This window comes from Aulostomus chinensis, chromosome 2 (assembly GCF_037954235.1).
Source record: "Aulostomus chinensis isolate RoL2024-O1b breed Wild chromosome 2, RoL_Achi_v1.0, whole genome shotgun sequence".
Lineage (NCBI taxonomy): Eukaryota > Metazoa > Chordata > Actinopteri > Syngnathiformes > Aulostomidae > Aulostomus > Aulostomus chinensis.
In genome coordinates this window covers 7,322,186-7,334,743 of record NC_141321.1, presented here as the reverse complement: position 1 = coordinate 7,334,743, position 12,558 = coordinate 7,322,186, and the positions used below count along the sequence as shown (strand labels likewise).

Sequence of the window (12,558 nt, the reverse complement as noted above, 5' to 3'; positions counted from 1 at the left end):
ATTCATTTGTTAACCTCTACGTCTGGCGGGCCATACTCAAGCTCACGTCTTACATGATTCATTTGAACCTGCCAGTTCTTCCTTATTTTTATTTATTTATTTATTTATTTATAGCTTCAATCAAAATGGTGCTCAAAAACATGCGCCTGCCTCTTTAAATCCTCGTCACCCCCCCCCCCCCCCCCCCCCATGGAACCCTGAAAAACGCTCACCTGAACCAACTTCCCCTCCAGCGGGGCGGTGGAGGCAGAGGTGCTCCTACCTGCAGCCAGCTCCGGGTCTCCCTCGGCTCTTAAAGCGGCTTTCAAAGTTCCCACGGAAAGCGGAGGACCACCCAGCGACGCCGAGCGCGACGCCGATTAGCTGCGCGGAGCTCATTTGCATTAACGTCAGTAAAGGCTGTAGGTCAATCCTTGCGGGTGCTTTTATTGGATGTGCCGCTGTCAAGCAGCGCTGAAGAAATGGAAGGGCAAACGCCAGGCAAGGCAGGGAAAAGACAAACATAAAACCAGCATTATGTAGCTCGATGCTGCCTTATCTCGGCTGTCGTTGATAATCCTGCGTCCCAGATTCCAGATCCGAAACTTGTGTACGCGGAGCTGCTTTTTCCTCTCTCTCTCTCTCTCTCTCTCTCTCTCTCTCTCTCTCTCTCTCTCTCTCTCTCTCTCTCTCTCTCTCTCACGGCGATTGCATTCTCCAGAGGTGGTACCTCCACATTTTACAATTTGACCACCTCGCATCTTTTTTTTTCCTTGCTTTTTCTTTTTCCTTTCCTCCTCAAGAATGAGAGAATCTCGGTAACGCTGCAGCCGGTTCGAACCTCTGGTATCAGGCGGATCATCTCCGAGCTGGTAGCGGATGACAGCGAGCCCTCAACCGAGACTCCCCCTGCGAAACTGCTGAATTTTGAGGCTCACAAATGGAGAGTTGTGCGTTTGACCGGAGATGTTTGGCGACAGAGACACTCTGCGGTGTGAATATTGCCGCCTGTTGATGATGAACTGCTCGGGACCGGAGCAAAGTGCTGTGAGAACCGCGTTACTGGCCGCGTCTGGAGCTCAAGTCGCTGCTTAAAGAGAGGAGGACAAGCATCGCTGTTGATGGCTCCGGGGTGGGGAAGGACGACTACACATGAAAGATTGGACTCAAAAAATGGATAAAACTGTTGCATGAGAGCTGGCAGAGGGACTGCATGGCGTGTGTGTATGAATAAGCATGTGGGGGATTTTTTTGTTTGTTTTTTTTGTTTTGTTTGTTTAGGCCTACTTGATAAATTGAAGTTCAGCAAAAATGAGAACATGATGTGGTACGAAGAAGGCGAGAAGAGGAGCAGGAACGAGGGATAAAGCGTCCATGGGGATCTGAGAAGAAGAAGTTTTACAGGAGGGCTTTGATTCAAGATCTCCATTCAACTTCATGAACGACACAGCAAGGAAACCAGCTTCCTAGTCAGGGGGAGGTGGGGGACAGATATATATATTATTCATGCCTTGCTTTAGAGCATTTCCAGTACTGGCTTTGTTGTGGGCTAGATGACATATTTATCTATTTAAATGAAAGCCTAGAAGAACCAGTGGACCTTTGACACAAAAAGAGAGAGCGGATGACACTCTGGTGGCCCTCAGAGTAAAGCACTTGCGCAAAAAGAAAAAGGCTGAAGTGGGTTGAAGCATGGGCTGTGCTTCAAGTATTCATATCTCTGATAGGGTGGTCTACCACAGTGGAAAAGAGTCCGAGGATTCCCACTCACCCCAGCAGACTAACACCACTCAGCATCAAGGAAATCCTGTCTCGGGACTGCCCCTAAAACCCCCGAGCTGCAAGGTGAGGGAACCCACATTCATCACACATGCATTTTAACAATGATTGTGTAGGAAGTGATACACCCATCACCCGAAAAGTTATTATAGCAACAATAACCAGGGCAACTGAAATAAGAGGTCGCGACACACTTTATCACGAAAGAGGCCTTTTATTTTATTTCACTGTTAAGTCCTTTAAAATCTGAACAGCTGCTTTGTTTAATCACACACACACACACATTCTCAGTGGAAGGTCACGGGGTCACAGGCTAACCAAAGGTATTGTTCTCTTTGCTAGCTTAGCTAAGATAAAGCAGGCGAGGACAGCTTCCAGATGCCTCATACTGCATATACTCGTATATATACACAATATGCATAATGTGGGTGTTGGTGATATCTGGTTTCAGACGTGGTTCTCTGCCGCTCAAAGCTTTGGCCTCTGGTTCACCTTTCCACCAGTTTCCAGCAGGACAGCTTCTCCTCAGGGGTCTTCGAAGGCCTAAACTTTCTGTGTCAGCTGACAGATTTTATACTGACAAAAATCAGGCTAAAAACAGAAGTGAGAAATGGTAGGGTGAGATATTGGCAGAAACATTGCTGTCAGTGTGTTATATCATCACAAAAAAAAACCCAACACAGACTCGTTTGTTTATTGGACCACAAATAATCACACTAAGAGTGGTATGATGAAATGTGCAGGCGGGGGCTCAGAATGATGGTGATGGTGATGATGTCGATCAATTTCGCTATTATTTAATGTGTTGTGTAAGAGCTCAGCAGGCAAATGGCTTTCTGGGGGGAAAAGACTGAACTTTAGCCACAAAGTAAGAAGGTTCTGGTTTCCATGTTTGCTGGCACTCTGTGGGAAGATCAGATGAATATTAATGCCATCCTGATAACAGCCAAGAGCTCACACTCACGTATGCATGTACATCTGCAAACATTCCAGGAAGAAAACAAAAGTGGGATTTTGTGAATTTTCTTGTGTATGGTTAGCGCGCGCGCGCGTGTGTGTGTGTGTGTGTGTGTGTGTGTGTTTCGCCTGATAAACCGCAGGCTATTTGAGAGCTTCTGTCAAGCTGAATTTTGTGGCTAAATGTCACCGCAGGATGCAGTGAGAAGTCAGCATGACAGATGCCCCCACGTCAAGACGCCCACTGTGCCTTGGATTGAATTAGTCCCCTGATTGAGTTAGACTAATGGTCCACAAATATCCTTCAGCTGGAAATGGTTAATACGGGATCTGTAAGGTGTCATCTCTGTTGTGCTTACTAGCTGGCGCTAACTGCACCCGGAAGAATGGTCAGAACTCCAATATCACTGTAAACCAGTCGCACCAGTAGCAGCTGTACCTGCTGCTTTTTGTTGCTCTTTTTCTCTGCATATACAGTAGATATCACTGATGGTTACTGGAGGTGTGTGTGTGTGTGTGTGTGTGTGTGTGTGTGTGTGTGTGTGTGTGTGTGTGAGATACTAGGATTTAATTAGCCCTTTCAGACACACTGTCATTGTAAAAAGAGCTAGTTTCATGCACCGATTTCAGAATATGTTTGAGGTTTTCTGAGAAGTCTGAATGACAGCAGCAGGTGTAGAGAGTAGAACTTCATCGGTCCATCAAGTGATCAGCAGGATGTAAATTTTATTAGTCGTTCCGGGGTGACGCCAACCACATTCTTCAGTTCCAGCCTCACAGAGCTGAGACTCTGGGCAGACGTAAATAATCATTTGAAGACATCATATTGACCTGCAGAAGTTGTTTCCTGACTTTTAAACCTCTAGATTTCAACGTGTAAATTAATTATTCAAGGTAATCAAAGGAAAATGTTTATTCCTCACTCGAGGTGCAAAACGAAACCATTGGGTACTTTGGGAGCAACGGTTCACCAATCCAAGGGTTTGTTTTTTATTGTGTATTGAATGCAGTTTGTTTAGTTTATTAAAGAGAAAAAAGGAAGAAAGACAAACCCAGCAAAATAAACAAACAAACAAAAAAAAACCCGGCTGAGCTGAAATGAATAAATACCATGAGAATCGGTGCTGCTGAGCCTGTATGAACCGAACTGGTGCACCATGTCTACCATAACCTTTGTCTCTCTGTGAAACCAAAAAATTGCAGTTCATGTGCACATTGAATCTCGGCTTTTGTATAGAAAGATGATTTTTTTTTTTTCCCCCAGGTTTGGGTTTTGCATCCAATGATACTGTTTTTACATGTGAACCAGCGCTCAGGTTCCACAAAAAATGTATTACCCTGTGTGTAAAGCACACACACTCACAGACACTCACACACAGACGGTCTGTTGGCTCTGAACTTGCTGAGAAAGTGCAGAGAAGATAATGGACACTAGAGCGATGGTGACCGTACTGTAAGTGACAGAAAAGTGCAATAACGATTACATTTATTTGTTATGTATTTATTCATCACCACCCAGTGAGTGTCTCTATTTTCTCTCATTTTTTGCCCTGCTCCCTAATATACTAAACAAACTGAAATCAATCCCAAAATCCGCAACACAAACGGAGCTGTGGACTAGCTGGAGCCCTGCAGGCCCGGTTGCTGCGCTAGAACGAGGTGCATGGTAGCATCTTTAATTGTTGGGGTGTCTGATTGTCTGTGGGCACGTCAGAGCGCTGCCTTGGGTTTGGGAGTGTGAGGAGAGCGCCTACATTTGCCTCTGGAAGGGTCATAATAATCGTCTAAATCTACATGCAGCTGATCGGAGCTACACTACACTACCTTGGGGGGGGGGGGGTATACATTGTGAGAAACATTCAGTAGAGGTTTGGGAGTGTGATGTGAGTCTTTGTCAAGGGTATGTTACCATCTGGGCTACTCCAGGGATGATAAGGCTCAAGCACAAGGTCCTGTGATAGCTGGGCTTTTTTTTTCTGTGCATATAGGGCCAAACAGGCAGAGGAAGACTTCAGCCAAACACAACACCATTTATCTGGCCTTGACGTTTCCAGTCTGGTTGCCCCCCCACTGGAAGAAATCAAGTACATCTCCCCCTGAACAGCAAGAGGTTTACCTCGGACTAACACTGGAAAGGGGCAATAAGCTGCACAAAGCTTCTAAGTATCTGGAGAGTAATATTATTTTGCTTATACCTGCAGAAGTGGTGAAATCACTCACCCATACCCCCCCATGATGAAACCCTCCCATCTCCAGAAAGCTGTTTTTGTTTTTTTGGGTTTTTTTTTTTTTTTTTTTTTTTTTTGTAGCTCCGGTTGAGGATCACTGAATCATTGCTAGAGTGCAGCTCACAACTTAAAAAGTTCCTGAACCAAACATCTTACCCTTAAAAGAATGTGTGGTAAGATTTGACACACCTCTGATCCAGCCAGCTCCACTCCATGGTGTGTGTGTGTGTGTGTGTGCGCGCACGCACTCTCTGGTCAGTTTTGTGTGTGTGTGTGTGTGTATTCTAAGTTAAGAGTCATCGGGTAATTTATTCCAGAGGAGGGCAAAGGCTTAGCATGGTGATGAATTAATCCACTGTGCTGTTTCTGCTTGCTGAGAGGAGGGAGAATGATATTGGCTTGCTTTTACTTTCATTAGTTTATCAAAGTTTTAGCTCTTCCCCTTTTGCTGTTCTTGAGCTACAACAGCTCCTGCTCTTAGGTGTTACACTCTGAACGTCTACAGTTAATGCATTCGTCTCCATTTAATTGGAAGCTTGTTTTTATTGCTGCAATCTAATGATTTAATGCACAATGGGAGCAGTCTCCTCTTGTGCACCCTCAGAAATGCTAACGTTCAGTCCACTTAAATGGCCCTGCTGTTGTCTTTGTGTGTACAGCTGCTGATTGGATCAAGTGATGGACTGTGCTTATCTGTGGCCATCAAGCATGGCATGTGTAAAGGTACAATGGCCCTTTATAGCCCAGAGCATGGCACTAACCCCTACAACTCCGTCATGCTTGGTGGTTTGTTTCCCACTGGAGAAAAATTTGGCACCATTTCCAGCACTTTTATAGGAACAATTCAATATTTTGATGCTTCCACTCTTCAGTCATCCGCTGACTGTACGCTCCACCTGGCTGCTGGTTAGCCTGTCTTAGTCTAGCAAGGTTCTGAAAGGCCTTGATTATACAAAGCTAAGCTGGTCGGCTGCTAGCTCCAGTCTGATATTTAAAACAACATGATGTAAATGTTGTGTTTGCGTGTTTTGAGAGGCCTCCATTAGGGGTTAGACAGGCTGTGGGAGTCGGAATGAAACCGACAATATTATATCTAAGTTCTATAAGGCCCTGATCAAAAGGCTAGTAACTGTAACTGACCAGTTTGCAATCTCTGTCGGATATTTCAAGAGCGTCACAAAGGAGTTTGAAAACCAGGCAATTTACCTATGGCCTGAGCTGAAGAGGGCCCCCAAGGACTGCTGGTTATGAGTCCACCGCAATGGCACCAGAGCACCCTTAGATTCATTGATAGGCCATGTAATGGAGTTTCCAACAAACCAAAGCGGGCGCGCCCATGCCAGTAGTTTGGGTTCAGTGGGAGGTCAGATTGGACACACACACCCTCAGGTTTTTGTTTTTTTTGCATGGGCCCCCCGATTGGCTAGAAACGCCCCTGGATATCTACGTGTAGCTAAGCAGGAGTAGCATGCTGCTTGTAGCTTCACACCTAGCATCATTAGCGGGAAAGTTTTCCCCTGTGTAGGGAGGAAATTCGCGTGTTACAAATTACACAACTTCTGAATCAAACAAGCTGTAAAGACAAAGTTGCAAAAATGTCCCGAACAACAAACTTAATCAGACACTTCGCACCAGGCCACCGAAGAAGCCCAGTTGAAAGAGGCCTTGAAAAGCATTGTGGCTAAAGCAGGTAATCAGAAAATGACAAACACTACACTTCATTTTAGTTGCAAGTCAAAACTGTAACTTGATGGCTTTTATGATTATGAATGAGGTAAAGAATATTTTTCACCGTAAAAAAGTTACCCAAGTGTTTGTTTAGCTGGCCATAAAATGTCTTGGAGCAGAATGAAATTCGGAGGCAGCAAGTTAATTGCGTTTGCGCATCAAAGGGAGTTTTTCCTTAAGTGTGACTTTAAGTGCTCATTGTGTTTTATTTAAACATAACGTCAGTGGCAGTTTGACAACGTCCTCCCTTCCTGATCGGCGTGTCTACAGAGGGAGTGAGGGGTAGTTTTTGCTGTGTCATTTATCTCCATTGACACATGAGCTGAATGAATTGACAGGAAGTGAGACGGGGCCTATGGAGCACCCATCATCCACTGATTGACGCTCTGGACTCTCGAGCTTCTTAAGACGAGATGTTTGTTAAGGCGGCAGCACATCAGCAGGCCGTATTCATACATTTTATGAAGAAATCTATTCATGAGCATTGATTAGTTGCACTGTGGGATGTCATGGCGGCAAGTCAACTGCTGTCAGTATTAATAGCGATCCTGCGTTGAAACAACACGAGGGCAACACTAATAATCCCTCCATCGTCTGATGTGTGGATATAGGGGATCTCTTCAGTTTGCTCTCTTATGAGGATTTGAGTACTTTGGAAACAGAACCTCCCACCGCTATCAAACACTCTTAACAAATAAGACCACTTTCAACACTTGTTCTGCTCACCTCCACGTTAAGAATTTTGTATCACAAGGTCGGCATGTGATAGCTTCATGAGATTAGGAAATCTTCAATAACAAGTTTTTTAACGATCTAGCTGTGCTCTTTGTTCCATTTAAATTGGACACATCAGGCCAATTTCCTGCTCTGTATTTTTTATGTCAGTTAGTGTAGCTTTGCATGATTCAGCATTTTTTTAAAACTGTGTGCGTAAGTGTGTATGTGTGTGTTCTTGGGAAGATTTGGGGAGTAAGTGATGTCACTGGGGTCACAGCCCCCAGTGCTGTGATGACCAAACTGGGAGAGTGACTCCACCGGACTAAGTACAACTTCTGAACATCTCAGCTGAGATACTGCCCCATATCTTAGCTGTCTCAGGGGCACCTTTGCCCAGCCTGCTTCTGGGGTCCTGTCTGGTGGTCCAGACCCTGGCCTCTATTGATCTGATCCTAAGTGCCAGCTCTAATTGCTGCCACTGGTCGAGCCTCTGTGCTGTCTACCGCCCAGCCTTCTCCAGCCACTGGTTGGGTCTGCTGATGTCCTCCTCTTCTTGTATCTGGTGGTGGCAGATGCTGTGTGGGGGCTTGTTCCTCCATGATGCAAAGCAGAACTATTCATGCACTGGACTGTAGTCTACCAGGAGGAGTAATGTTCATATAAAATCTGTCCTGCATCAAACGCTTTCAGGTGAAGTTCTTCTGAAAATTTCATTCTCATTTGTCATCTGCTGGAGTGTCTTGCAACAATCACTAACACGCTTTAGTTCCTGAGAGCTTCTTGACAGGCAGTCATGAAACTGAGGCATATGCCAAAGAACCCAAAGAACATATGGGGCATACAGAGTTCACACCATGCCAAGGAGATTTGTTCTTTCTAAAAAAAGACACTATGTTTTTACAAAACACGGTGGGAGATAAACTCATGAAAAAGTGAACAGTCCCATATAGTCTAAGCTCACAGAACTGAATTTATTGATTAAAATGGACCAAGTTTTGATCTAACATATCTTTTTTGATGAAAACCACTTAACTTAATTGGGTTAGTTCTATCTGCAAGCTGTGTACTCTGTACAGGACTTTTCTTTTTCTACGTCTGTAAGTTCTGAATAACTTTTTGATGCAACTTTTTCATGGCAGCTCTCATCTCCCCTAAATGCAATCAAAGTGAGGAGCTCTAATATGTGCAGAAAACGGATGAGTATTTTGAAGACCTTCTGACTCAAAAGTGTAATTTCCTGAAATATTATGTACTTTAAAGTTTGGGAAGTAAGCATACAAACAACCATGGAAAAGGACTGAAGGTCAACTCAATTAAAATTTATTTTGTAGCACATTTCTTGAAACAGGCTTGAACTCATTAAGTATTTTTGGAACACTTAACAGCATCGATGGAGCTTCGTGCAAAAGTGAGAAATGTAGAGAATTCGGGGTTTGGTTAGGTTGTCGGGCGAAAATGCTCAGAGGTAGAGTGGCCCTCCTCCACATGAGGGGTCGTTGGTTCGATCCTCACTTCCATGAATGACTGTCCAAGTGTTCTTGAGCAACACCGAACCTTGAATTGTTCCTGATGCGAAGGGTAGCAGCTTGCGTGGAAGCCTCCACATCAGTGTGCGTGACTGGGTGAAGGAGGCGACATCTTAAAGCTCTTTTAGTGCTGCTAGGGTAGAAAGGTGCATCCTGGCTGGATGACCTCCTGAGTCTCGTTGAAGCTGCCTTTGCACAACCATTGTAATTTCACTAAAATTTGGATTCGTGAGCGTTACAGATGCACATACCTGGGATTTTTTTTTTTTACTTTTTGATCGAAACCTTGTTAGCCATTTCTTCCTGTTAGCATCTTTGTGCAAAGCCCTAAGTGGGGCACCGATTGATTGATTGATACTCAGCAGTACCAACATTATTCTTATCAAAAAGCTAAGCTAACTGTTTCCTGTCTGTAGCTTCATATATTCACTGCCCAGATTTACTGGTATTGATCTTCTCTATAGAGTCTAAATGGAGACCCAGCGGGTCCAAAAAAAAAGCGCTGATTATTATTCCACATTTTGTGTACATTCTGTATTTCTGTTCCAGGTTTCCAGTTGTCTCAGTGTATTTGCTTCTTTAAACTCTGGCAGTCTGTAAAAGATCATTTGATTCTATTTGAACAGTTGGTACCTCCTCGGCTCTTTACTGTTTCAACCATTTTAAAGATTTTTTTCTGTGAATGAATCATCATGCATACTCTACAGGGATTTCTTGTATGTACACTCTATACGAACATCTCTCAAGGTCTTTCACCAGATGTGCGCTGTGTGATTTTTGGTGCTGTGTCAGACAAAAGGTCACGAAAGGTGTGTTTGGTCGAGGCTCCCAAGGGTGGTCCTAGGTTCCACTTGGAGAGGTTCAAGGACGGCAGTGTCACAGTCAACTGAGGATAACCTGGGACAAAGTCTGACGGTGTCAGAAATCGAGGATCACCTTCTCACTGTGTGATTGCGGCTACGGCCCGCGTCGACTAACACACCAGTAGGAATGCAGCAGGAAATGCTGCTGATGTCTGATTGACTTGCATGGCAGCCTGCTGTTCAGGAGGTGGTTGATAGACTGATGTATCACCCAGGTTTCTAGATCTTGGTAGATGTGGCAATGTGGCTTTGACAAAACTTATAAGATGGCTAAAATCTAACAGTCTGTTGGAGGCCTTATCCCCTCACTTTGGGGTGTTGTGGAAGGCTTAGCGTGTGAACACCATCAAGGTCATCTGAGAGTCATCTCTCTCACATCGCACCAGTGTCTGTCAGTGTGGTCGTGATCTGGCCTTCAGGAGAACCGTATGTGGCAACCGTAGGGTTTTCTATGGAGTTTTTCCTCAGTCGATGTGAGGGTCTAAGGGCAGAGGATGTTGTTATGATGCCATGTGAAGCCCTTTGAGACAAACTGTTTGTGAAAACGGGCTATACAAATAAAATTGCCTTGCCTTGCCTTGCCTTGCCGTAAGCAGGAACAACACACTGCACGGAATCTAGTTACTGCAGTGCCGTTTTTATCAACTGTCTTTGCAGCCAGGATAAACAAAAGCCAGAAAGTTGTGTGCCGCACACCAAGTTGAGAGATACTAAGATTAAAGGAGCTCTACATATTTTGTGTTTAATTATTAATTGCATTTCACTGCAAATTTTGACAGTATATCTGTAGCAAATTTGGTCCCCAAAAGCTGACGAGGTCTTGACTTAATTTTCGCTTCAATGAGGAAGCACTGAGCAGAGAAGAGCACGGCTGGATTTAAGTGAGCAGGCCTGAAGCTTATTGGCTGACAGGAAAGTCACTCATTCACCAGCTCAGCACTGCAGTAATCCAGCAACTCTTGGCTCCTTCCTTGTTGTAATGAACACAACTATGGTGCAAAATATTCTGGAGTGTCTCCTTCCGTTTGCTTTCAACATACTGCCCCTCAACTTCGCTTAACCCCCACAGTTTGTAGTGGGAAGGGAACAAGTACTTTTTGTTGTTTTGTTTTTTGCAGTTTCATGGACATAATTGTTTATCAAGATACTTCATTTAAATTTAAATTTGTATCATAGCCAAACACAGTCTGGTCATCTCCCCTCTGTTATTGTATACATTTTGTCAAATTAGGGAAATGAACTTTGCTCTGAGAGGATTTAGTTTTAGACATACTGACCTTGATGAAGGTGCAGGAGCTTAAAGTAACCATGTCTGCTCTGTTTGGTCCGGTCATCTTAGATGATGCCCTGAAAATACTGAATTCTTAATGTGCAGATTAAATACCGGAATTGAGGCAGGAGGCCGCTGTTCACTTCCCGGTTGCAACTTAGCCAAGACTGTCATCCCCTTGACCTTAACAAAAGTACATATTTGTTACAAAACCACCATCTTTGCTTAAGGGGAACCTGACCCTAAGCATTGCAGAACTTCATTATTTTTCCGTCATTGATATGAGCACGTAGGAAATGTGTGTCAGCCTGAAAAGATTTGTAGGTGTGTGCAGATCATGTGTTATCATGCAGTTCGTTTAATAGTTGCAAAATTAAATGTAATGATTTGTGTGTATAGGGATACAAATTTCCCAATTTTTCAGCGACACCCAACGCAACTTTCAAATCAAACATTTTCTGTCGTGGTGGACTTGAGAAATCAATGTACCTCCAGGGACAGTGGTTGGTAGGGTTTTGTAGCTCTGAAAAATTAAATGTGCCATTTTCACAGACATCAGCTTCTTCAGATGATGTTCACTGAAGTAAACTTTTGTTTTATGAATGAATTCATGAAGGTCTGGTTAGTTTTAGGTGCAAAAAACCTGAAAAAACATGATGGCCTCAGTTACAGTTGTGCAACACGGTGCCGTAAACGGGGCACTAGCTTCAGGTTCTGGTTATGTACAGGCGTGCCGATTTGAAAAGCGTTGCAGCTGATGTGGCAGTTGTGCAAGGTAGTGTTTTAAATGCAAAGTGAACAGGACAGGAACCAGTGCCTGCCTGCAGGGTCCAGCTCTCAGCTGTGCTGTCATGCGGACTCGTCTTCTCCCATGTGATCCCTTTGACTCAGGACTGGTGGTCGACACCGTTTTGAAATGTATAACACAGACACTCATGATGAATGTCACATAAAATAGATGTGAAACTTGTGTCAGGTGCTTGAATCAACAGGTGAACTTATACATGGGCTGATTGTACGAACTGCGGTGAGACCTGGGCTGTTCGTTGACCTGAAGCTTTATAAAACTTTTTTACGTATCTTAAAAAAAAAAGATGTTTCCTTCCCACAGAAACATTTTGTTTCTTGTCCTGAATTGATTCAAACTTTACCGCATCACAAAATACCATCTTTATTGTGGCATAACGTCGACATCATGTGTTGGCAGCCGTACCAGGGAAGGAAATGTTGAATGGAAACTATGAGATCACATGCCTTATTACAAATAACTGACCTGCACACGAGAAGCTGTGAAACACATGGCAGTTTCTAATTGTAGTGAATCAATAGTTTAAACATTCCTTTAAGTCTGTCAGAAGAACTTGTGATTACATTGGGTGCACGTGTCAGATTGTAGCTTGATGGATTCTTCCTTTTTGTCATGTAAATATATTCAAAAATATATTTTCCTGTTTTGCTGATCAGGTAGAGGCGTTTTCAGTCATTACAGCCTTATCAGCGTTGAATATTCC

At 43.9% G+C, this 12,558-nt stretch overlaps 1 protein-coding gene across 2 annotated transcripts in view; it reads left to right on the top strand.

Moving 5' to 3' along the window:
* Positions 1 to 237: 237 nt before the first annotated feature.
* Positions 238 to 12,558, top strand: part of pde8a (phosphodiesterase 8A) — a 53,317-nt gene continuing 40,996 nt past the window's right edge. Inside the window, exons 1-2 of one of the 2 annotated variants that reach the window (XM_086225153.1) lie at positions 238 to 1,459; positions 1,707 to 1,824. Coding sequence is in view for 1 of the 2 variants with exons in the window: in XM_086225147.1 (XP_086081273.1) it covers positions 1,672 to 1,824 (153 nt within the window). In the remaining variant the exon portion in view is untranslated. Of the gene's footprint in view, positions 1,825 to 12,558 lie in introns of both variants that reach the window. The other variant, XM_086225147.1, reaches the window with a different exon arrangement.